The sequence below is a fragment of the Papio anubis genome, chromosome 9 (assembly GCF_008728515.1).
Source record: "Papio anubis isolate 15944 chromosome 9, Panubis1.0, whole genome shotgun sequence".
In the NCBI taxonomy this organism is placed as follows: domain Eukaryota; kingdom Metazoa; phylum Chordata; class Mammalia; order Primates; family Cercopithecidae; genus Papio; species Papio anubis.
Genome location: NC_044984.1, coordinates 114,120,993 through 114,146,985, shown reverse-complemented (window position 1 = coordinate 114,146,985; position 25,993 = coordinate 114,120,993). Strand labels below are relative to the sequence as shown.

General features: G+C 43.3%; 1 protein-coding gene across 10 annotated transcripts in view; it reads left to right on the top strand.

Annotated features, from left to right (window-relative positions):
* Positions 1-25,993, top strand: part of CIT (citron rho-interacting serine/threonine kinase) — a 195,613-nt gene that overhangs the window by 60,992 nt on the left and 108,628 nt on the right. For all 10 annotated transcript variants that reach the window (XM_009181812.4, XM_009181811.4, XM_009181810.4 and 7 more), the window contains one exon: positions 16,116-16,299. In XM_009181812.4, the coding sequence (XP_009180076.1) occupies positions 16,116-16,299 (184 nt within the window). The remainder of the gene's footprint in view (positions 1-16,115; positions 16,300-25,993) is intronic.

Below are 25,993 nucleotides of genomic sequence, written 5' to 3'. Positions count from 1 at the left end.
GGGTTTTAGGCCTTGCTTTGAGGAATTTAAAGATTTTCTCTTAGACAGACATTACATCCTTCATATCCTTCAAAATGGTGGTTTGACCTAATGTCTGCCTTATGATAGCAAAAAGACATTTCCTTGACTCTCCGAACCCCACTTTACTGTTGTCCCATATTGGCTTTTAATTAAGGATGGAATAAGTGTTCTTCACTAACATGTTTATACAGGTATGATATTACCATGCCATTTATTGAGTGCCTACTATGTGCCAAGAGCTCTGCAAAGTGCTTTATGCTTACTATTGTTCCATTTATTCTTCCCAAAACCTCTGTGAGGTAGGTTCTATCACTAGTCCACAATACAGATGAGGTCATGGAGCCCGAAGTTGGCAGTGATAGGAGTCAAACTCAGGTCTCCCTGACTCCAAATTCTCTTTGCTTTTATTTGAAAAAGTGGTATAGCCCATAGCAGAAAATTCACATTATACAGAAGGTTATACAGTGAAAAATGCCTCCTTCCCACCCCACACCCAACCCCTCTCCCTCAAGCAAACCACTATTGTTAATTTCTCATAGAACTTTCCAGAATATTCTATGCTCCTATAACACTAGCACAACCTATCCTGTTAACAACATCTTTATGCTGCCTCCCCAAGAATTCAGTAATTTTTTTTTTTTTTGAGACGGAGTCTCGCTCTTGTTGCCCAGGCTGTAGTGCAATGGCGTGATCTCGGCTCACTGCAACCTCTGTCTCCTGGGTTCAAGGGATTCTCCTGCCTCAGCCTCCCGAGTAGCTGGGATTACAGGCATGCACCACCACGCTTGGCTAATTTTGTATTTTTAGTAGAGATGGGGTTTCTCCATGTTGATCAGGCTGGTCTTGAACTCCCAGCCTCAGGTAGTCCACCCACCTCAGCCTCCCAAAGTGCTGGGATTACAAGCTTGAGCCACCGTACCCAGCCAAATTGAATGAAGCAGTCTTTATACTTCATTCATTTAAGCATGGCCCTGCCATGCTTATCCTTCGAATCTGCCACTCTACCATTGGTTTCTGATACGCAGTGCTCTTCTTCCCAAATGAAAACCCCTCATGGCTTTTTTTGTTTTAAACAAGGCCACAGCTAATATCATGATTTTAACATTAGTTTTTCGTTTATTTTATTTAGTGTCCTGCCTGTAGAATTGCATTATCTCAATGGCTTGTGCATTGTGTGTGTGTGTGTGTGGTGTGTAAGCACGCACGTATTTGTTTTGGGCCTTTTTTTTTTTTTTTTGAGACAGACTCTCGCTCTGTCAGCCAGGCTGGAGTGCAGCGGCATGATCTCGGCTCACTGCAACCTCTGCCTCCTGGGCTCAAGCAATTCTGCCTCAGCCTCCCGAGTAGCTAGGATTACAGGCATGCACCACCACACCTGGCTAATTTTTTGTATTTTTAGTAGAGACGGGGTTTCACCATGTTGGCCAGGCTGGTCTTGAACTCCTGACCTCAGGTAATCCGCCTGCCTTGGCCTCCCAAAGTGCTGGGATTACAGGCGTGATGTTTTGGGCCTTTAAAAGTTCATCTTGTTTGTGTATTCATTTGTTTGGGGCCTTTTAAAGTTCTTCTTGTTTGGGGCTTCCTGTCATTTGAGCAGTTATCTGGTCATGTTTTGTTTTCTAAGCTAGTTCCATGAGGATGGTAGATATGCTTCTCTGTTAGGCTTGGTTGGCCCTTAAATGTATCTTCCTTTTGGACACTCACTTACTTCAGAGGCAGGAGGAAGTGAGGAAGAGGAGTTGAGTCTGGACTATCAGCGTGGACGGGAAGGGGAGCAAGAGGGGTGGGGTGGTAAAGTAGTGATGGTAGAAATTCAACTTACTAGACCAGGAGTGTGTGGGCACCACCTACTAAAACAAAAAAGGAATAATGAAGAGATATAGTCAGTAGCTCTTATTATCTCTCATGGGATATGTAGGCAAATATTTGTGTGTCTCTTGGGGGCTGTTCTGTTTTTAGAAGGCAAATTATTGATAAGAAAAAATAGGCCAAAAAGAGCTAAATGCTTATGAATTGGGATTACAGGATTTTCCCCCTCTAGTCTGAATTTAGAAGCTACTTCTGGAGATGTTAAAAATATGTAATATTCTACTTTATTCCAAGATAAATTGAGGACAACTTATTCTAGAGATAATTGCAATATTAAAAATATAACAATGAATAAATAGAGAAATCTAGATGAAAGGAGTATGAGGATAGGGAAATAAAGTCAGGGTTAAAAGTAAAAACAAGGAAGTTTCTGTCAAGTTGCCAAAGGAAGAATGATTTGGGACTCTCAGTCTCCCAGTGACCAAAACAGAAAGGAGAATATTAACAGTTACAAGAGCCCCAGTCCCATGAGAAAAAAGTCCAGAATGCTTTGCTCAGAGGAGACGCAATTTTCTGAATACTGAGCCCTGAGGAATTTCACCACTGGGTTTCCCATAAATGAGACCCCCTGTCACCTGGTGGGCCCCATCCTTTGGAAACGTACCCTGGCAATTTCCATAGGACTGCTTCCTTCCGGGCCTCTTAGTGCAAGCCAACAGTGCAATGCCAAATCCAAGTTTGGTAAATCATTTCTAAGTGAGATAAATTAATGCCTTTTTTGGGGGAATATGGGAAACAGAGAGTGGGTTTGTTGGAGAGCCCATAAATTGGAGTCTTCAACCCTTAAATTCTCACTTGCGGGAAAACCTTTCACAACCAAGCAAACGTGGAAATGATTTGGCCAAAGATTCAAAATTGTATTAAACATCTGGGACTATATTCAGCAGCCAACTTTCTAATCAATTCTGTGAGTATGGTGATTGCAGTTATGCTCATTTTCTGAGGGTGAAGTTTGGATAGAACTAAAGAGGGCGGTTGGCAGGAATCAAAAGAGATGAAAGCCTCAGGACAAAGAGTTAGAGGCCCAGGTGGTTCATGACTGAGAATTTGGAAATGATTTCTGGTGTCTCACTTCAGAGAAAATAAATATAGCCAACTCTGTTCATCTGTGGTGATGGAACATTCAGCTACAGCATTGGCAGTTTGGGATCTAAGACCACCCTTCCAGCACTTCAAAATTCTGACTTATAAAGGACACACACAAAGAACAGATAGCCAGATAGGGACCAAAATACCCACTTTATTCTTGGCAAGGCAAGCACTCAGTAAGCTCTGATGCAGGGCTCTGGTAAATTTGCCCATCCTACCGACAGAAAAGAATGGTGGCCTTCCTTCATGAACGGGGGGGGCCTTGCCACAACAGGGGGCCTGATGGTAATAAGGAGGACAAGGCTGGTTGGTTGAGTGCCTGCTACGCCTGTGCCTAGGCAGTAAAAGAGGAAGTTTTAAGTTTGGCCCTTACTTTCAAGACAGAGTAATTCTGCCTTCTACTATAACATGGCCAAATAAATGTCTACTTTTCATGAGCCAGATAACCTCCTTCTTCCTTATTGGAGGAGTGAGTAGAAGGGTGAGACCTAGCCAGGTGCGATGGCTCACGCCTGTAGTCCCAGCACTTTGGGAGGCTAAGGTGGCCAGGTCACCTGAGGTCAGGAGTTCGAAACCAGCCTGGCCAACATGGCAAAACCCCATCTCTACTAAAAGTACAAAAGTTAGCTGGATGTGGTGGCATGTACCTGTAATCCCAGCTACTCGGGAGGGAGGCTGAGGCAGGAAAATCTCTTGAACCTGGGAGGTGGAGGTTGCAGTGAGCAGAGATCTCACCCCTGCACTCCCACCTGGGCAACAGAGCGAGACTCCATTAAAAACAAAACAAAACAAAACCAAAACAACAACAACAACAAAAAAAAACAGAAGGATGAGACTAAATGTGTGTGTTTCTTCAACACTAATGCCTTTTGGAGTGAAGGAACCTGAGTGTAAGCTCCTTAGACCACAGAAGGATTGGGGACAAAATATCTCACTTCCCAACAGTTGCAAACAAATTTGTTGAGGAATAATAGACATATAATATGTCACATGTATGTTAAGTTTGACATGAACCTGTGAGATTATCACTAGGCTCAAGATAATGAACATATTTGTTCATCACCCCAAAGAGTTTCCTTCTGCCCCTTCTGCTCCTCCCCATCCCTTCCCTCATCCCCAGGCAATGACTGATACCCTTCTTCTTACTGTAGTTTGTATTTTCTAAATTTCAACATACATTGAAGCATACAGTATTTACTTATTTTGTCTGTCTTCTTTCACTCAACATTATTCTGTGATTCATCCATACTGTGGGAGGTATCACAGTTCATTTCTTTTGATTGCTGAGTAGTATTCCATTGAATGGATATACCACAATTTGTTTATCCAGTCCCCTGCTGATAAACAATTTGGGTTGTTTATAGCTTTTGGCTATTTGAAACAAAGTTGCATTTATCATTCCTGTACAAGTCTCTGGACATGTGCATTCATTCCTCTTGGGTAAGCATCTAGGGGTGAAATGGCTACATCATGGGGTAGGCATATGTTCAACTTTTCAAGAAACTACCAAACGTTTCCCGAGTGGTTGTCCCATTTTATATTCCCAGCAACGGTGTATATGTAAGAGATCTTCCTCTACTTCCTTGCCAACACTCCTCAACAGTTGGATTTAAAGTCACTCATATTCTGGAGTATAGTCAGCTATGGAGATAGGCTTAAGCTTTTTCAAATGAGAAAATTTGGAACATTCATATATATATATGTTTGTGTGTGTGTGTGTGTGTATATATATTTATAAAATGTGTGTGTATATATATATATATATATTTTTTTTCATGCCATTGACTTGATGAAGAAGCTAGGTCATTGTCCTTTAGAATATCATCCACCTCCTGGATATGTCTCTTAGCTTTCTCAGTAGGGGGTGGTGGTGGTGGGTTTGTATTTTTTCTTTTAGCCCCTGTAAACCAGAAAACAGCTCCAAAGGCTAAGATAGATTCTGACTTTGCTGGTTTTCGGTAAGAATATTTGGTAGAGGGGCTTCCACTGGCCTAAGAGGGAACAGTTTTTTTGGTTGTTGTTTTTTTGGTTTTTTTTTTTGAGATGGAGTCTTGCTCTGTTGCCCAGGCTGGAGTGCAATGGCATGATCTCGGCTCACTGCAACCTTTGCTTCCCAGGTTCAAGTGATTCTCTTGCCTCAGCCTCCTGAGTAGGTGGGATTACAGGCTTGTGCCACCACACCCGGCTAATTTTTTGTATTTTTAGTCGAGATGAGGTTTCACCATGTTGGCCAGGCTGGTCTCCAACTCCTGACCTCAAGTGATCTGCTCACCTCGGCCCCCCAAAGTGCTGGAATTACAGGTGTGAGCAACCGCAATGGACCAGGGAACAGTTTGAGCAGCAGAAAGATTACAGTGGCTTGGAGCATATCAAATATATAAAAATTCATGAGTCTATAATGATGCCGAAAAGACATCTCATTGATCACTCCTGAAGGTTGCTGAGGCCCCAACTCATTACTCAGAATGTTGCTAAATACAGGGAAAGCACCAAGCATTTATCCTGCCTTTCTATTTGAGTTGTATGCTAGGGTATCCAAATTGTTGATGTGCTAATAAAGGTAGAAGGAATGATTAAATTAGAAAAACCACCGTTAAACCACCGTTTTGCAGCCTTAATGAAATAATAGCTTTGGACAATGATCATAAATGGCTGCTGAATCCATTAAGTGATTGGAGGGAACTTTATGTCAGAGGGATCAGGCTGATACGGTTGGAACCTGTGAATCACTCAGTATCACAGGAAAGAAGACAGGCAGATATTGTATGTCCCCTAATGTCATGCAGTAGGAAGCAGAGAGCACATCCTGGGCAATATCCTTGCCAAAAGAATTCTACATGAATGCCCGGAAGGCCTTGCATTTAACTGCCAATTCAACAGAAAACACAGGGGACAGAGAAACGTGTTAAATGATGCCACAAGGTTGCAATCAACCAAGTCCAGAATGTGGGAAATTCTATGAGAATGCATGATCCAGTTTCTTAAACCAATGAATGACATTAGAGAGAGAGACAGAGAGAGAGACAGAGAGAGATAGTGTTATAGGTTAAAAGAGACATATGAACCAAAACATTGTGTGGACCTTGGTTGGATCCTGATTTAAGAAACCAATTATAAAGAGACATTTTTGGGACACTTGGAGAAAACCAAACACAGGCATGGTATTAGATAATGTTAAGGAGTTACTGTTAATTTTGTTAAGTGTGATGAGAGTTTTTAAAAAGCGGTTATGTTTTTAAAAAAGTCATTATATATATATATATGATGTGTTTTATATGTTAGAGCAGTAGATCTCAACTGGGAATGATTTGGCCCCACAGGGGACATCTGGCAATGTCTGGAGACTTTTTTTTTTTTTGAGATGGAATCTCGCTCTATTGCCCAGGCTGGGATACAGTGTGGCATGGTCTCGGCTAACCGCAACTTCCAATTCTGGGTTCAAGCTATTCTCTGGAGATATTTTTGATTGTCATGACTTGGGGGTACTATTAGCATCTAGTGGGTAGGTAGAGGCCAGGGATGCTGTTAAACACCCTGTAATACACATGACAGTGCGCCACAACAAATAATTTTCCAATCCTAAATGCCAGTAGTGCCACAGCTGAGAAATCCTATATTAGAAGTACTTATTGCAGTTGTTATGGGCGAAGTGATATGATGTCTGATTTTAATAATGAACAAACAAGCAAACAAGGCAGGGATGGGTGTGGATGAAATGAGAGTGGGCGTGGCTAGTTGTCGAGGCCAATGATGGGCACGTGAGAGTTAATTTTATATTACTACTTTGGTGCATGTAAAAATTTTCGTAATAAAAATTTAAGAATAAATCTTCTCGCTGTTGGAGGAAAGTTTTGAGAGGCCGAGGCGAGAGATCACTTGAGGCCAGGAGTTCGAGACTAGCCTGGGCAACATAGCAAGACCCCTGTCTCTACCAAAAAAAAAAAAAAAAAACAAAAACCTAGCTAGGTATGGTGGTGTGCACCTGTAATCGCAGCTACTTGGGAGGCTGAGGTGGGAGGATTGCTTGAGCCCAGGAGTTCAAGCTTTTAGTGAGCTATGATTGTACCCCTGCACTCCCTCCTGGGCGTCAGAGTGAGACCCTGTCTCTAAAAAAAAAAAAAGCTTGGAGAAAAAGATACTAAAGAGATTGGGAAGGCAGCAAAGAATGAATCTAGTCTGATATGTTATTGGGTATAGGTAATTCATGGGGGAAGGTGCTGAAAGGGAAGGTTGCCTGGGCCTACAGCAAGCAGGTGCTGATAAGCTAGCTCCTTTGCTATTATTTAAATGTGTCCTGGTTGGGCCAGGTGTGGTGGCTTACGCCTGTAATCCCAGCACTTTGGGAGGCCAAGGTGGGCGGATCACTTGAGGTCAGGAGTTTGAGACCAGCTTGGCCAACATGGTAAAACCCCATCTCTACTAAAAATACAAAAAAAGTATCTGGGCATGGTGACGCACACTTGTAATACCAGCTACATGGGAGGCTGAAGCATGAGAATTCCTTGAACCCAGGAGGCAGAGGTTGCAGTGAGCCGAGATTGTGCCACTGCACTCCAGCCTGGGCAAAAATAGCAAGACTCAGTCTCAAAAAAAAAAAAAAAAAAAAATTCCCTGGGGAATATCCACTGGGGTGAAAAACTGGGTATATCCAAATTCAGCTTTGCAAAGAAATGCACTCATGACTAGTTGCAATTTGAAATGTTCCTCTTCTGAGTATTTCTAGCCTATGTAGGTGTTTCACAGATTGCTGAGTACCTAGACTGAGAGGGAGAGAAAAAACAAAGTAAAGCTAAAATGTTAAGAAGTCTGGTTAAAGTGCTATCCAGAAGTGAGGGAAAGCATCTCTAAAAGTATGAAATCTGTGGGGAAGTGTAAGTTGATTACCAAAAATTTAATATTAAGCAGCTTCATTGGGACATGGCTTTTGAGTATGGCGAGAGTCAGCTAGAGCTCACATCTCCATTGAAATCCACCACCAGAGAGGTTATCTGCTTAGCTGTTGGCAGCCAGACCCTGACATTGTTTAGACTGATTGATGGAAGACTACTTTGGGAATGCTGGCTTCTTTATTCATTGACTTTGAAGACAGCATTGTAAAAATTGATCACCAGCCCAAATCGATGTTACCCTGAAGTATTTTTATGACTTTTTGGGGAGGCAAAGATATGGGATAATTTTTAATTTATTTAAGTCTATTGCAAACTGGATCTACTTTATCTTCTTTTTGAACTACCTTTTTTTGGTTTTTTGAGAGAGAGTCTTACTTTGTTACCCAGGCTAGAATGCAGTGACACACTCACAGCTGACTGCAGCCTTGACCTCCCAGGCTTAGATGATCCTCCCGTCTCAGTCTCCCTGGTAGCTGGGACTACAGGTGTGCATCACCACCCCTGGCTAATTTTTTAATATTTTTTGTAGAGACAGGGTTTTGCCATGTTGCCCAGACTGGTCTTGAACTCCTAGACTCAAGTGATCCACCCGCTTTGGCCTCCTAAAATGCTGGGATTACAGATGTTAGCCACCAGGTGCAGCCTTGAACTTCTTATATGCAATGTGTCGTGTGGGCAAGTCATACCTGACCACTTCCCAGTGGAAGGGGAGAAACTAGGGGGCTTGGCTGAGGCCTTGGCTGAGGCCTTAGGCAATGTAATCTGTTTTCATGGGATCAATTACTTACGTGTATTTAGTAGCCAGCTCTATTTGCTGATCCCTAATCTGTTCTCTTGGTTCATTCCCATGAGACTTCAATATGGGATATCTTCCTCTTCTTCCCATTGCAGCCTTTTCTCTCAGAGTTGTTCCCATGATTAGAGCTCCCATCAGAATCTCTGCTCTAACATCAGTTGTCACATTTTGCCACTCTTTTTTTTTGAGATGATGGAATCTCACTCTGTTGCCCAGGCTGGAGCCAGTGCCACCACCTCAGCTCATTGCAACCTCTGTCTGTTGGGTTCAGGGAATTCTCCTGCCTCAGCTTCCCGAGTAGCTGAGATTACAGGAGCACACTCCAGGCCAATTTTTGTATTTTTTTTAGTAGAGATGGGCTTTCACCATGTTGGCCAGGTTGCTCTCGAACTCCTGACCTTAAATGATCTGTCTGTCTCTGCCTCCCAAAGTGCTGGGATTACAGGTGTGAGCCACTATGCCCAGCCACATTTTGCCACTTCTTTCTATAACCTGAATGTGGAAAAACTCAAATTGTCTTTCCTCCACTCTCACACCACAACCGTCAATACCACAGAAGACTTCTGTGACCAGATGTGTGGGGGCTTTCTCTCCACCACCAAGCAAGCAGTCAGTTCTGCAGTGGACACCACTGGGCGTCCTCCCGTTCAGTCCCGGCACTATCCGCCTGGAGGTAGGGCTCAATCCCACAGGCGGGGGGCTCAGTCCCCAAGAATGTCCCCTCTTCAGACACCAGTTGCAAGTCCAGGCCTCTGGAACTTCTCACTGACTGGTTTCAAATTGGGGTTCCTGCAACCCCCTCTTTGAGTTCAATTAATTGGCTAGAGCTGCTGACAGAACTTGGGAAAACACATTTACTGGTTTATTCTAAAGGACATTGCAAAGGATAAAGATGAAGAAATGCATAGGGTGAGGTATGGGGGAAGAGTTGCAAGCTCCACGCCCTCCCTGGTCACCCTCCAGGAACCTCCACGTGTTCAGCTATTCGGAAGCTCTCCGAACCTTGTCCTCTTGGGGCCTTTCATGGAGACTCCATTGGATAGGCATGATCAACAACCATGTAGAAATGGGATTGCACAAAAAGGCTATCATCTAATCCTCATAGACTGAGTGGGGGATCCCAGCAAGGCCTGTCTGTTCAGATCCTTCTTGGCCTCTTTGTGTAGCATTCATTCCTCCAGGTTATGGGGAAGGACCCCTTCAGAAATAGGGTCTTCTGACCTGTAATCAGATAAGGCAGAGGAAATTTCTTTATGGCCAGCTCCAAGTCAGAAAGGTGAGGGAAGATTAGAGTCCTGCCTTGAGCAGATGAAAGGAGGGCAGGAGGAGGTCAGAGAGAGAGAGATTCTGTTTTTCAAGGCCTGCTTCTAAATCCTGGAGTGCCCCTAAATAACAAAAGATTGTAACAAGGACTATGGGAGTCATGAGCCAGGAACTGTGGATGAAAACCTATATATATCTCTCTCATAGTATTACAAACGTGTCTCCTGTTAATCCCATCCTCTCTGTTTCTGTTATCAGTTCCTTAGTGTAGAATTTGTCATGTTGACTATTGTAGACTTGTCTTTTGGAGGTTTCTAGCACCAGCCTCTTCCACTCATCACTATCGAAATGATTATATCTGTCTCAGTACTGACACTAACCCAGCACTCTATAACTCTCTGGTCTTACCTCTGTCAATCCACCAATACTTCACTTTCACTTTCTTCCCTGCCTCATTATTCACTCTGCTCTTGGGCCACTGCTCTGGCTTCTGGGGCTTTTCTAAAGTAGCACTTTTCCCCACTCCATCCCACGAAGATACCTTTTAACCAGCTCTTGAGATTAAATCCCCTTCGTGACACTTCCCTGCAGGAACTCGCAAAAAACTGCATTCCCCATTGGCAAAACTTGCCATCAGTCAGTTTATGTATTCTCTGCTTTTCACACCCATATCTTGACCTCTAAACAACACAAATATTCTCCTCTTCATTTATTTCACAGTTCTGTCTTCATAACATTGATAAGTATGATCACATTAGTGCTCCAGATTTTAAGCAACTGGAAGATAGCTGTTTTTTTGGGTAATCTTCCTTTAAATTTGAACATAGTGTCTAATTAGTCAATTAACATTTTTTTAAAAGGGTGAGGGACATCATGGTAGGGAGAATGAAGTTGAACGTGTTTTTGGTTGAATATTAGCACGTGCCCACTGTATTCTAGGCACAGTCCTGATTCATTATATCATCACACAATAATTATTTATGTGCCTTCATCCTTTGTGACACAGTGCTGGCTCTTATTCATCTCCCACTTCTGCCATCCGTGGTGATGATTAAAAGTCTTAGAGGAGTTTTACTAGGCTCAGGTTTGTTTGTTTGTTTGTTTTTAATATGCTAGTTCTTCATGAAGAAATTGGGTACTCTGAAGCATATCATTTCCTGGGTTTCCTAAAGTGGCATGTTGTGTGGAATGGCACATTAGGTCTGACTAATTATTCTCCATGTAAGGTTCTTGCTTTTCATTCATTCTCTTAAAAAAATAGATATTAAACATTGAATGAGGACAGCCAGGTATTGTTTGAGGTGTTAGTGGGCTATGCTGAAAAATCAAAATCAAAGGTGGGAATGAGGCAGCTGGAGCTCAAAGGAGCATGTTAGAAGGAGTCCCAGGAGGACAAATCCATTTGGTTTTTCTTTCCTTGTTTTTTTCGCATATTTTTGAGGATGATAATTTTTTCCCCCAAAAGCTTTTAGTGAATGTTAGGATTAAAAAAGAGAGAGAGAGAGAATTTATAGAAGAGAAATTATCTACAGCTCCTAAAATAGCTCTTTGTTTCTGAAAGCCTTGATTCTGCTATCAGTCTTATAACTGGAAAAAAAAAAAAAAAACAACAACCTCAAGAAGTTACTTGTATATATAGCCTGTGCCACTAAGGAGACCGTGTTCTGATGTTACCTCAAACAGGCTGATTTATTTAATTAAAAAAAAAAAAATATATATATATATATGGAAATATTTTTTTCTCTTTTTTTAGTGGCTTTTCCCAGTGAACAATAGATCTTACTATGTGATTTCTTATTTGTCGTTAGTGAATGTGGTGGGTATGTGGCAGCAGCGGGAGCTGATGATTTCATAATACTGTATCAGAAATGATTAGTGTAGGTACTCATTAACATATTTCTCAGACAGAGCAATCTCAATTTTTAAAACCTCTTCATTTAATTCAAACATCAAGTACCCTGTTTGTGGCCTGTGTTATGTTAGTGCTGTCTTTACAAGACCTATTTTTTTGGCCATTTAATTATATATTTGCTTAGCAAATATTTACTGTGTACCTACTATGTACCTGTCACTGTGCTGCGTACTGAGGAGCCATGTGTACCTCCATCAGCATAGACTCAAGATCAATATGATTTCGGTGAACTAAAAATACCTTTATTGAAGCAAAAAAAAATCACACTTTGTAAGGATCAAAAAAGAGACATTTTATATAAGGTATAAGAAATAGAAGAATTATATCCCCAAGATATATGTGATCACATACTTGTTAGTTTTTGGATGTGACCAGATTTTACACAATCCTTAAAAAATGCAGCATCCAGATTTTAAAGTAGTTCTCTAATTTCTCTTTCTGTGCCCCATTAGATGAGTATTGGATCTTCTCATTCTGTCTTTGTCTTCTGACCTCTCATGTTTTCCATCTCTTTGTCTCTGTGTGTTGCATTGTATACAAATGCTTCTTGAACTGTGGTGTGCCCATGAATCACCTGGGGACCTCGTTAGAATGTAGGTTCTGATTCCGTGGGTATGGGGCAGGGCCTGGGATTCTTAAAGAATTAAATTCTAACCAGTTCCTGAGTGATGGTGATAATGCCAGTGTACAGATCATAGCTTAAGTATCAAGCGTCTATGTGATTCCCTCAGCTCTAACTGCTAGTTCATTAAGTTTCTCTTCAGCTGTATCTAGTCTGCTGTTTAACACATTCAGTGAACTTTTAACCTTAAATTCAAGAACAAGACTTTTTATTTATGGAAGTTCAGTTTGGTTCCTTTCAAATGTACCTGGTTCTTTTTCAAAGTGTCATGTTCTTTCATTAGAATTTCTACTAATTTACCTTGATAATAAAATTTTATTTTATGGCTCATTTTAGATTGTTCTTTTATCTGCAGTTTTTGGAGGGCTAATTCTCCCCATTTCTTGTATCTGTTGTTGCACCCGTAAAGTGTAGTTGTTGATTTTTACTTTTTAATTGTGAATTTATTTCTGGTAGGGATTGGAAGGAGGGTGTTGGGGTGGGGCCGGGGGTGGGGAGAAAATCCTGTGTGCCCTGGGTTGCAAAAATGCCCCTACAAGTTGTTCTCCACTTGTATCTGCCAGTGCTCCAAGGGCTCAGTGATCCTGGACCAGTATTCATGTTCATTTCTTGAACTGTAACAGGATACTATAAATGTGGACACTCTACCTGAGGTTACTGTTTCTTCCTATCTGCTTTATTTCTTTCCTACTGAAGGGTCCTGGACAAGGGTAAACATCCTCATCACTTTCTGGAGGGCAGAATATTTCCAGTTTCCCCACTTCTTTCTGGCTTAAGGCTGTGGCTTTTTCCTCTGCCTGAATGTGGCCCTAAGAAGCCCTTCTTTTCAAACTTTCCTGTTGTACTTGACTGACTAGCTGTCCAGAGGTTTATATCCCTAGCTTTTAATCTTTGCTGTGAATATCTTACCTGTTACCAGCTAGTATATTTCACATTGACTTCTCTTTCCTTTTTTTTTTTTTGAGACAGAGTTTTGCTCTTGTTCCCCAGGCTGGAGTGCAATGGCACGATCTCGACTCACTGCAACCTCCACCTCCCAGGTTCAAGCGATTCTCCTGCCTCAGTCTCCCAAGTAGCTGGAACTACAGGCATGTGCCACGTCTGGCTAATTTTGTTGTATTTTTAGTAGAGATGGGGTTTCACCATGTTGGCCAGGCTGGCCTTGAACTCCTGACCTCAGGTGATCTACCTGCCTCACCCTCCCAAGGTGCTGGATTACAGGCATGAGCCACTGTGCCTGGCCTATTTCTTCTTCCTTTTAACTTGAAGATTATCTGCCCCTTTTTCTAATCTCAACCACATTAAGCTAGCTTTGAGCATGGCAAGAGTTTTATAGACAAACCTTATTTTATCACCGAGGGTGGCTTTTACCCTCCATTAGTTATACTTCTCACTCAGAAATTGAATTCTATTTTGGTCTCCTAAAGATAAATTAGAATATAATGGAAAGGAATTAAAGTTCTACTAGGAATTAAATGATATTAACACAAACATCCACATGGATGTGTCTCTGCCCTGCGCAGGGAAGACGAACATTCAATACAGATTCTGCTGTATCTCACTAGCCTTCAAGAACTGCAGGTTCTGTCTTAAACATGCAGCTCCTGTGAGCAGCAGCAATAATAGCAGGTCATCTTTGTGGAGTGATTATTGTATGCTAAGAACTGTGCTAAACACTTTATATGGATTATTTTATCTAAACCTCCTAATAGTCCATTGAAATAGATATTGCCATGTTGAAAACTGAGGTTCAGAGAGGTTAAGTGACTTACCCAGTGTCCCACAACTAGTAAATGGTGGAGCTTGGATTTGAACTCAGATGTCAGAACAATTGCCATTAACCACTTTGCTTCCATATTAGTATCATCTGCAAATCTCTCTCCATAAATCTCCTCAGTTGTTATCTCAGTTTCCTTATTTCAGGAAGGAAAACTTCTCTTTTTGATCCTTATGAAATACAATTTCCATTAAAACTTTTTTTTGCTATTAAAAAATGTACTGGATAATTGAAATCAGATTGGATTTGAGCCTATGTTGTTGGAAGTACACATGGGATGTGGGCTGAAGCGTTCAATCTAATTTTTCTTTCCATCAGCTAATTTTTAAAGTATTAAGCAAGTAGATTCTACACTAACAGGGAAGATTTAAATTCTCTTGAGAGGCTGGAGGTGTTAAATAATTTTCTAGTAGTGCACATTTTACATCTTAAATCTTCCTCACTCTCCCACCTCATCTCAATGTACCTGAAGCTCTGAGAATGTTCTTTTGTACTTCTCAGGAACAGCCAGACCTCTGGCTTCATCTCCTTTCCCCTCCACATCCCTTCCCTGCTCCAATTACTTCCCAGCGCCACTTCGGATGTTGTTGTCATCGGGGAACTTTGGAAACAGCCAGATTTTTTGGAGTCTGTAAGCAGAAAACAGACTGCTTGCTGCTCATATCTGGCACCCAGCTTTGTCCAGAAAACGAGGAGTTAAAAAGAAGTCTGAGCTGTGAAGGGCTGTGACAACTGTCCTAGGGGGAGCTCTAGCGAGCCCTGGCGGGCAGTGACTCATGCTGCTCTGTCACTGGGATCAGCACTGGCCCCTGGCACGCAGGCGGCAGCCAGGTGGGGTTACAGCCAGAGCACGCACGCCGGGAGCATGCAGCCTGCACTGCGGGGGATGTGATGCTCGGCTCTCCAACTCGCCTGGCTGGCCCGCCACGGACGCCTCAGCCCGCAGCCATGGTAACGCTTCTGGCTGGGGACACCCCCGGGAGCCCACCGCGATGGGCAGCCTCCTGGTGACTGATGGACGAGTGTCCACCTCCCTGACCGAGAGCGCTTAGTAGGTCGGCAGGAAGTGGAGAGGATGTAACACGCCCCCAGCCGGGAGTGAAGCCCTTAAGGAGGTAGGAGCCGCATACGTCCATCCGTGCATTCCCACCGTCAGCGCGCAGGGGTGCTGTAGATCACCGGTAGGAACTTTATTTGGCTGGTGCTTCATCATGCTGATTAAACTGCAGTGGATTTGATGGGCATGATTGCGCTGGGGAAGAGGCATAATGAACTTAAAAAAAAAAAAAAAAAACAGTGGTTAATAAGATCTCGGAGTCGACTTGTCCGGGTATGAATGAAGTAGACTGCAGTGGTATCCTAACAGGAGTTCCAGAACCTCACACATCCCTTTTCTTGGTCCTTCCTGTTATCCCGGTTAATCCACAAAATGTAGAAGTTCCATCTTATTTCAACAATTAATGCTAATCGTTAATAATTTAGACCTGTCTGGAGGAGTGAATCCATAGGTTTAGGTCACCTAGCATCCCGGCACTAGCCAGCAGCTGCTCTGTTAGGAGCCTTCTGGAAACAGCAGGAAGGAGCAGCTTCCCCAGGAGTTCCCCAAGTGCTTTCGTTGGCCCAAGTGACCTGTTTGAGTTTGCTCTTCAGTTTACCCCAGGCGGGAAGGCAGCCTGTCTGCGGGTTGGTGGCCATGTTGGCAGAGAAGGGGTTAATCTCTTGTTGCTGTAGGAGCCGAGGTTGCGAGCTAGATTGAAAGCAGGCGCTGCAGTGCCATCGCCAGCGCCGAAGGAGTAAGAGGATCTTCTCCGCAACAGTGTTGAATCCGGCTGAAATTTTTTTCCTCCCCCCCTCCTTTCTTGTTTTTCTTTAACCAGCTCCTCCCCCCTTCGTTCCCACCCTCAAGTCTGACGATGACACCTCCAATTTTGATGAACCAGAGAAGAATTCGTGGGTTTCATCCTCTCCGTGCCAGCTGAGCCCCTCAGGTTTCTTGGGTGAAGAACTGCCGTTTGTGGGGTTTTCGTACAGCAAGGCACTGGGGATTCTTGGTAGATCTGAGTAAGTGAACGTTTGACTTTTTAAGGGTACCTGCATTGATGCAAGGCTTTTGGAGCCAAAGGTGGTGGTGGGGGGTGGGGAAATAGGTGGGGGGAGTACAGTGGAGCCAAGCTGCTAGTCGCCTGCATTGGGAAAGCAGTCTACCTGTTAGGGCTTTGCCGGGGTAGCGTGTTAATATTCTCATTTTGCAGTGTGTAAGGTACCTGTTCCTGTCTGTGGTATCATAATTGTCAATTGGGTACTTTGGGTTAGTTTTCCAATCTTTGGTCTTCTTTAGAGGGGAGACAGTGCGAGATTTCCAGCAGTGCAGATCCCCGGTCAAAGGAGAAATGTGCAGGAGTTAAGATGAGCTGCCCATCTCTCTAACCATCTATGTATCTGTCTCTCAAGTGGGTGGATGGGGGTTGCTATCTTGGCTGTATCGAAAGAATCCTAAAAACCTTGTCTCATAAGCTAGAGGTTTCCTGATGGGTTTAACTGAGCTGCAAGTGGCTGAACCAGAGCTCTAGCAGAGAGATGGTGCTCGGCTCCTCTCCAAGTATGCTGCAAGATCAGGGATCTGGCAGCTGAGCCTCTCTGAGCTGGTAGAGCTCTGGCGGCCAGAGAAAGCCCGGTTACTGTGAGCCACCAGGAGGGAGTGTGATGTAGCCGAGTCATTGATTCACAGAAACTGGGCTTCATAGGGGGAAAAAAACAGGAGACTAGAAAATTGAAATATAAATATCACTGTAAACCTCTTGACCTGGTAGGTCTTTCTCCATTCTCATAAAAGCTATTGAAAAATGCATTAACATAGCACTTGGAATTAGAGGGTCCAGGCTTCCAGGAGCCTCCTGGAATTTCTGTAAAATGCAGTAGCTTCTGTGGATGTGGGAGGTCAGTATCTTGCCTCATTCTCTCATGATACAATGACATTCTGTTTTCAGAGGAGTGAGTTCCCCAGAAGATCTGGGACTGGTGGTGTTATTCCCCAGCCACCCTGGTCCCTGCACTTTCAGGTTCTCAGAGGGTAATGTTGGGTTAGTTGCTGCCCACTTAGGAGACGAGCAGAATTTGATATTCTTCTTGGCAGCATCTTTCCCTCCTTGTGGTATTTGTAGCTTAGATATTGATTTATAGGGATGTTATGTTGGTTCCTGGATGGTGTCTCCCCATGGGTGCTATTTTGACAGTAACGTTCCTGAAAAGATTTCAGAGTATTGTGGGGAATTGGGCATTTGATATGAAATAAGGTCGTGGGCTGTGGTTGAATGTGAGAGAGGTTTTTATGTTGCAAGATGTTGAAGTTGTCTTTCTTGATCCCCTCCCTGGGGGCTGGGTTTCAAATTCGGGTTGGATTTTGGTAGTGTTAGATGTGCCTCTCTGTCTGATTTGCTCCACAACCCCAAAGCAGTCTGGATGGTGGTGGTAGAGGCAGAGAGCTAACTAGCTGTTGAATGTGCCATCAGATGGGTTTGAAATGGCTCAGCAGGATTGGGAGGTTTTGCCATTGGCATCAAAGAGCAGGGCAGAAGTAGAGGCCTGATGCTGAAGGATGCATGGTTAGTGGGCAGCATAACCTTGACACACGCAGCACACTGAAGGTCACACATCAGACTGGAAGGACATGTGTGGAGAGTTCTAGTTCTGGTTAGCAGTGGGCTGGCTGGGTCAGAATGCAAGCTTGCTTTGGGTATTAGTCAGTGATCTGAAAGGCCAGGGAGGATTCGAGGGAGTTAGATTTCAGGGGAAAAGGCAGAATGATGTGGGAGATCTTAGGCATTGCAATTAATCTGAAGCAGTGTATGATTAATTGCTTATTTTTTGAGAAGACTCGAATGACATCTTTCTGTTTCTCACAGAAAGCTCAGTTTAGGGAGCTCTCTGACAGGGACATCACAGTATTAAGGCTGAGGCACTCGATAAATATTTGTTGATTTAATTTACTCATGATCTTTTCCTCCAGAAGTGTTTATATTGCTTATTGTATTTGAAGATGTGCTTTCTCACCTCTGGTAGTTTAAACTATATCCTTAGAGTACAAAACGAGCTGCTGTTTCTGACCCAAGAGAATGTTTAATAAGATTCTTATTTCACAAAAGGTCCATGCACATAAAACTGTGTATTTCTTATTTGGATGATGGCATCAGAGTATTCCTATTGTTGGGGAACTTTAATGTTTTTTCAAAGCTGGCAGCGGGGTTGGAATCCAAAAAATTTGCTTTCATCTTGCGTCTTGTTATGTGATGTTGCTATTGGACTTGGCTACTCTGCTGTCGGCAACCCTGTGAGTGATACCTACAAGCATCATTTTAGAAATTCATCCACCTGTTGGATGTAGATGACCCTGGACATATCAGATTGTAATTAATTAGAAATCTAATAAAAGAGAGGCAGTGATGAAATTACTTAGCAGCTCCTGCAGTTTTATTGACAACATTTACTTGGAGAGAGGGGGAGACATTTTCTGGGGGTACCACCTTTGCCGCCAGCGACCCTGTGTTTCTTCCTGAGTTTCTTTTTCTTTTCTCACCGTTTTCAGCATCACAGGTTATTATTTACACACACTGATTACCTGTACTGTTACTCATTCTTCACACCACTGAGGAAATTGCAGATGCTGCTGTACTGTGCTAGGTAAATTGACCTCAGATTTGTTACCAATGAATTGAATGAAATGTTCAGAGGTGGAGCTGAATGAATGAGGAGTTTTCGTGGAGAAATTGGCAGTGAGAATGATTTAAATTCTGTGATAACTCCTCATTTTTTAGGATCCTTATTTTGGGACCCCAGACTATTTTTAAGCCATTGAGTACATCATTATTTTAGGCTGAGCAAGAATCTTGATGACAGCGTTTCAATGGCTGAGGCGTAGTGGGAGTTCCTTACAGCTTGAGTTGGTGGGAGCCAGAGAGTTTCTAGAGAACTAGGTTTGGTTGTCTTTGGGGTGGGGTTATGGTGAAGTTAGTCTTGGAGAGTGAGTATCTGTCTGGTGCCTCTTTTCCTTTTTAACCAGCAAGAACCCAAACCGAATCCCCAAACGCTGAATGCCTGGCTGTTCCTCTGAGCCTTTCTTTGCTTAAACTTGACAATAGTAAGGTAGTAACAGGAAACAGCATGTTAAAGTTTTAAAAATAAAAAGATCTCAGCTCTCTTCCTTCCCCTGTTAGCAAGGGGTACATTTCTGTAGGTTTTTCCTTCTAGATTGAGGCACTACCTCATTTAAGTTCTTGGTGAAGCCGTGCATTTCTGCAAACCGTAAGTATAAACTCTAAAACAGGGGTGTCCCATCTTTTGGCTTCCCTGGGCCACGCTGGAAGAAGAATTGTCTTGAGCCACACATAAAATACACTAATGATAGCTGATGAACTAAAAAAAAACAAAAAAAAAAAAAAAAAAAAAAAAACAAAATAAAAAACCTCATAATGTTTTAATAAAACTTACAAACTTGTAAATTTTGAGCCACATTAAAAGCCATCCTGGGCTGCATGCAGCCCCCGGGCCCATGGGTTGGACAAGCTTGCTGTAGAAGGTAAAAATCATTTGGTTTTATGTTTTTGTTTTAAACATGCTGGTTGTATGCTTTTGGAAGAGTTGGAGAACATTGAGGGTAATGGGATCTTAATGGAGCTGGAATTTGTGGAAAGATGGTGTCTGGGTAGGCTGTTTTTAGGAAGCGGCGTTCTCTTCCTTTTGATTCAGGGATTTTTCCTTTCTTTTTGGGTGGTTCTGAAGACACAGTGATGGATCCAGCCATTCAAACACCATGGAGGAAGGAAGAGTGGCTGTTGCCATTGCTTCCCAAATTTTCAGAGAACCAGTTTTTGGTGTCTCTTCCTTGCTCTATTGGGGCTTCTCTGCATGTCAGGTTCCTCAACTGTGAAGTGGAGTGACAGCGATACTTTTCTTACAGGACTTTCCGGGGGATGAATGAAATATGTAAAACACTTGATCTAGCACCTGGCACATGAAACCTTGACAAACGTTCACTGTTGTTATTTTTGTTATTATTAATACACTAGTCCATGTATGTATAGTGTCCTTCTATATACACCATGAGAATATGGAAAGGACTCAGCAATGATTAGGTAGTCCAAAGTCATACCAGATTGGAAACCAAGCTTCCCAGGCCCTGGGACTTTTCTGCTGGAGACACTTCACTGTTCTGACCAACTACAAAGGGTTAATATGCAGTTGCCAAATACCTGTTGGTAAAAGGTGGTTGTTGGGGAGGAGTGGATTGGGGAACAGAATTAGAAGGTCCAGTCCCAGAATGGGTACCTTTCGATCAAGTTAAACAAGTCAGAGCAGGTTATGTTGAAACAATGGAGAGAAAACAAAGCAAACACCATTGCAGCAGAATATCATGGTACAAATTGGACATCTTTGGGAGTTAGGAGAGTAAGGCAAAATCCAATGAGGGACACTTAATGAGTAATGCCAATTCACAGTGCTTGTTAAATTACTGATTCATCGGCAATGAAGATCATTGCTGGTCTTCCTTGGAATGTCTGTCCATTCCCCCAGGTAGACTGTGATCTCAAGGCAAGGCTGGGTCTTATTCATCCTGGTTTTCCTGGAGCAGTAAATACATGTACTGGGACTGGGCTTATAAGCATACTAATGGAAAGTAAAATATTTGGGTTGGCTTTTTAAAAAGACAGTGGATTTGGATCAGTGGAGAGGAAGGTAGGGGGAATTTCAGGAGGGCAGGGTGCCAAAAACAGCCCATCCTTACAGGGCACCAACTCCGTACTAGGCTCTGTTCCAACCACTTTACACAGATTAACTCATTTAAATTGCACAACCAGCCCAAGAGGAAGGTACCATCATTATTCTCATTTTACATGTGAGGAAACTGAGGCGTGGTGAGATCAAGCAACTTGCCTAAAGTTATGTAGCTTTGAGTGACTTAGCTGAGATTTGAACCCTGTGGGTATAAACACCACAGATGGGAAAAGTTAGGAAATTTTTGTGGGGTACCCGGGTTCATGTGCTTGTCAGAAGCAGAAGCCATTTGTGAATCACGAATGATGAGGTTGGGGCAGGGTGTGATGGGAGCTGACAGGCAGGTCTAAATGCTGGGATTCATTTTCAGTCTCTGTGAGTTTATTGAGTAGGTAGACTGTATAGCTCTTAGATTTCTCAGATTTTTTCCTCTTTTCATTTAGAGACTTTTATCTGGTGTGTGTGTGTGTGCCCGTGCACATACATAAACCCACGTGTATATACTCTTTCCCTGAATGTTCTTATTTGCTAAAGCTTAAGCTCGGGAAAGAGAGGAAACTGCACTGACCTTACTCTCCACCTTATCTTCAGGCTGATCATACACAAGTTGCTTAATAAGCATTTGGTTAATCCAGCTAAATCATTTTTGTGGCTGCAACTCTCATTTTGTTGATGACTCTACCATTTATGTCTATTTACATCTACATTTTGTACTTTTGTTTGCCTCCCATCTATCTTGGGATGGCTGATTCCAGTGGAAGACAGCCTGAACTCTCCTATCAGTCCTGTTTCCTTTTTATGAAATACTTGGAGACTGGAGGATCTTCCCTTAAAAAGTATTTTCTTTTCTACCTCCAGCCAAAGGCTCTTGGTCCTTGTGTTTGCTACCTAGATCCCTATTGGAAAGAGTCTTGCCTGCAATTTGATTTTTTAAATAGCAGCAATAACAGAGTCTTCTCTGGTACACGAAGGCATGCATCTGCTGTATTTCCCAAACAAGTTCAAAAACCTTAACTAGCTTCTGCCCATGGTTATTGCTGTCAAGTGCCTTGTTTTGTTCCCATCCCATCATTTTCTGGATTAGATGTTTAACATTCGCCTCTGTGTGTTGTGTTGGATTTTCTCCTCTCCTCTTGCTCATTCAATTTCTTCTTTCTCTTAGTCAAGCACAGCTTGTTCTCCTACTTGCCTTATTCTGTTCTCTATTTAGACTGTGCGTGCCTGCCTTGCAGCCCTGGCAGGACCATTCCACCGCCTTCTCATTTGTCTTAAAGATACCTTGAGGAAATCTAATCCAGACGATCCTAGCCCAGTCCTGAAGATTAGGCTCCAGAAGATCTGTCAAGTGTGTTTTTTGCTGGCCTACACATGCTAATTTGCATGGTTGCCTGGGATCCCTTAAGAAGACAGTCATTGACTAAATGGCGCTACATGTTCCCAAGCTCTGCGCCAGTCTGGCAACTTTTCCTTTGCCTACGTGAATTTCTCCCAGTTCTCTTTGCTTTGCTTGCTGTTCATCTCCCGACCTCTCTCCGACAAACTTCCTGAAAGAAGAGCCTGCACTCAACACCTCTTTTTTCCACCTCTTCAGCGATACTGAAATGACTGTCTCAGAAGCCATTGATTGTACCTAACCACCAAATCTGGTGATTTCCATCTCAGCACGTGTTACCATTAATTACTGCATTTCTTTGGGACAACCTTCTACTTTCTTCTCTTCTGTATTATGGACACTTGGTTTCCCTCCTACCTCTCTGTCATTCTCACTCTTTTGTGGCTGCCATCAGGCTCTTGCAATGTACGCACCATCCCCTCAAGTTCCATCCTCAGTTCTCTTTCTAGTTGGTTCTTGGTGATCTCATTCAGTTCCTTGACTTTAGTTCTAAACCCCTTTGGCCTCCTCCCGTCGTACACTGTGTTCCTCATCACCAGGATGTTTTACCAGTTTCTCACCATCCCTTCCTCTGTTCCCTTCCTACATAGACAGACCCACTCGCTCCCTCAGTAAGCCACTAGGTGCTAGTTTTGGCTTCCTCATTTTATGTAAGAAACTACCACCTTCCCTACCCTTCTAGGCAAGAAAGCTGAGTCATCGTAAATTCTTTTCTGCCTCCCCCGCCATCCCATCAGTTGCCAATTTCTCCAAGTGGTGCCTCTAGGATGACACTTGCATCCATGCCCATCTTTCTGTCCTCACTGACACCCATCATGGACTCTTGCTTGGACTATTGCAGTAGCCTCCTCACTGATTCCCTTGCCTCTGGTTTTCCTGGCTGTAATCCCTTCTCCACAAAGGATGGAATTCTTCCAAAGCACAGGTTGGATGATGTCATTCGCCGGCTTACACCTGCAACAGCATCCCAGTGTGCTCAGAATTAATGGCTGCTCCTGAACTTGGTATTCAGTCCTGGTATGCCAAGACCCCAGCCTGCCCTCTCATTTGTGTCTCCTTCTTGTTGCCTACTGAATCACTTCAATAGTGTTGTCTGGCCAAGCTATTCAAGGCTCATTAAGGACAGGACCAGGTCTTCCTTCTTTTGCCTGAAACAGTGCCTTGCCCCTGGCAGGTCTTCAGTGAACATTTGTTGAATTGAATTAGACTAAAATGGCCAGGGATTATACCAATTCCATCTGCACAGTTTAGACAACTGCTAATGGAACCTGTTTTCTGTAGAGCACTTCTTGTATTCCCAGAACTATGTGAGTACTTTATGTGCATTAGCTCATTAAATCCTCACAATCTCACTGTAACTCTACGAGGTAGCTGGTATTATCCCCATTTTACAAATGAAGACACTGACTCAGGAAGGTTAGATTATTTTCCTGAGGTTCTGAAGGTAGAAACAAATCTAAGACTTGGAGCAATATCTGGTTGCCTCTAGACCACTGTACTACCTATCCTGCCTCTAAGAGTCATGACTTTGCTAGATTATGCAGGAATTATGGACTTGTCTAATAATAAAGGTGAAAGAATTAGTTTCACTGAGAATCTACTCTTCCAGATACTATTCTGAGTGCCTGACAAGCATTCTTACGTAGCCCCAGCAATAACGCATTATTTTACAGGTAAAGAAAATGATGATCGGCCGGGCGCGGTGGCTCAAGCCTGTAATCCCAGCACTTTGGGAGGCCGAGACGGGCGGATCACGAGGTCAGGAGATCGAGACCATCCTGGCTAACACGGTGAAACCCCGTCTCTACTAAAAAATACAAAAAACTAGCCGGGCGAGGTGGCGGGCGCCTGTAGTCCCAGCTACTCGGGAGGCTGAGGCAGGAGAATGGCGGGAACCCGGGAGGCGGAGCTTGCAGTGAGCTGAGATCCGGCCACAGCACTCCATCCTGGGCGCCAGAGCGAGACTCCGTCTCAAAAAAAAAAAAAAAAAAAAAAAAAGAAAATGATGATCGTGATGCTTGGGTTACTTCTTAGGTTCACTCAGCTCACACCTGGCAGAGGGTGGTCAACTTTTCCCAGTTTTAACTTATTTATTTATTTATTTATTTATTTACTTATTCTGAGACAGAGTCTCATTCTGTTGCCCATGCTGGAGTACAGTGGTACAATCTCGGCTTACTGCAACCTCGCCTCCCAGGTTCAAGCAATTTTTGCGCCTCAGCTTACTGTGTAGTTGGGATTACAGGCGCCTGCCATGACTCCCAGCTAATTTTTTTTTTTGTAGTTTTAGTAGAGGCCAGGTTTCATCATGTTGGCCAGGCCTGTCTTGAACTCCTGACCTCAAGTGATCCACTGGCCTCGCCCTCCCAACGTGTTGGGATTACAGGTGTGAGCCACCATGCCTGGCTCAACTTTTAACTTTAGAGCTGATATAAACATGTTATTTTTTTGGGACTGACTGTAGCATACCCGTTCAAAGTCCAGGCTTTGGAATCAGATAGACGTGGGCTCAACTCTGGGTTTCACCCCTTGCTTGTTGTGTGAATGAGACATTTAACTGCTTTCAGCCACAATTCCCTCATCTGTAAAGTGGAAGGTGTAAGGTCACCTATCTGATAGGTTTGCCATGGGAACACGAAGCGCACTTAGTGTTGGTGCCATGATCTGAGTGAGTGTTCATTTCATATTTGTTACTGTTATTTAGGTCTGAGGACGGGTATGGGGTGCTTTTAACTCTGTTTTTCTCCCTGCTTCCACCTTATAAAGACATCTTGCTGGTTTCTGCCCATTGAGAGAATCCAGCTCCACGTGGGGGGCCTGACAGATGTCCTAATATCTCCATCCAATTTTTTACTCTGAATGGAGTCTGTGATGTATCACTTAAACCTGCACTTTCTATAAAATGCTCTCCAGGCTTCTGGTAGGATCCAGTGCCAGTGGGAAGTGTGCATGTTCCCAGCCTAGATGTCACATGCTCCCACCCACCTTGGAAGCACTTGGGTATCCCCTGGGTGGGTAAGTCTGTGTGTCATTGTGACATTCCTGTCTCAGAACCAATGCTGGGCGTCTCTACTGCAGGTGCTGGAAAGCTTTTTCATGCCAGCATACATGCAGCACACTTCTCATTTTGGATTCCTTTATCCCACGGTGACCTTTAAACTGGCTGCGTGGGGGCACAGAAGTACTGGCACACCATTCATTCATTCATTTGTTCATTCATTCATCCATTCATTCACTCAACAAATATATTGTTCTAGTCCTTAAGGCACAACTCTGAGCAAGCCAGGTAAGGTCTTTACTCTCAAGAAGCTAGGATTTGGTGGGGAGAAACAAAGGAGAAATAACTACTGTACACACGTGAGGCAATTGCAGACGGTGGTCAGGGCTCTGAAGGAATCTGAACTGGGATTGGGACTGCCTGGGGGTGGCCACTTTAGACTGGGTCCCCAAGGAAAGGTTCTCTGAGCTGAGCATGAGTATTTATTCAAGAAGGTTGAGTTGCATCCCAAGGTGACACAGCTTTTAAGCCCACACTGAGCAGCTCTGAGGTCCTAGAGGCTGTTCGAGAAGCTGGGATATAGCACTGACTATGCG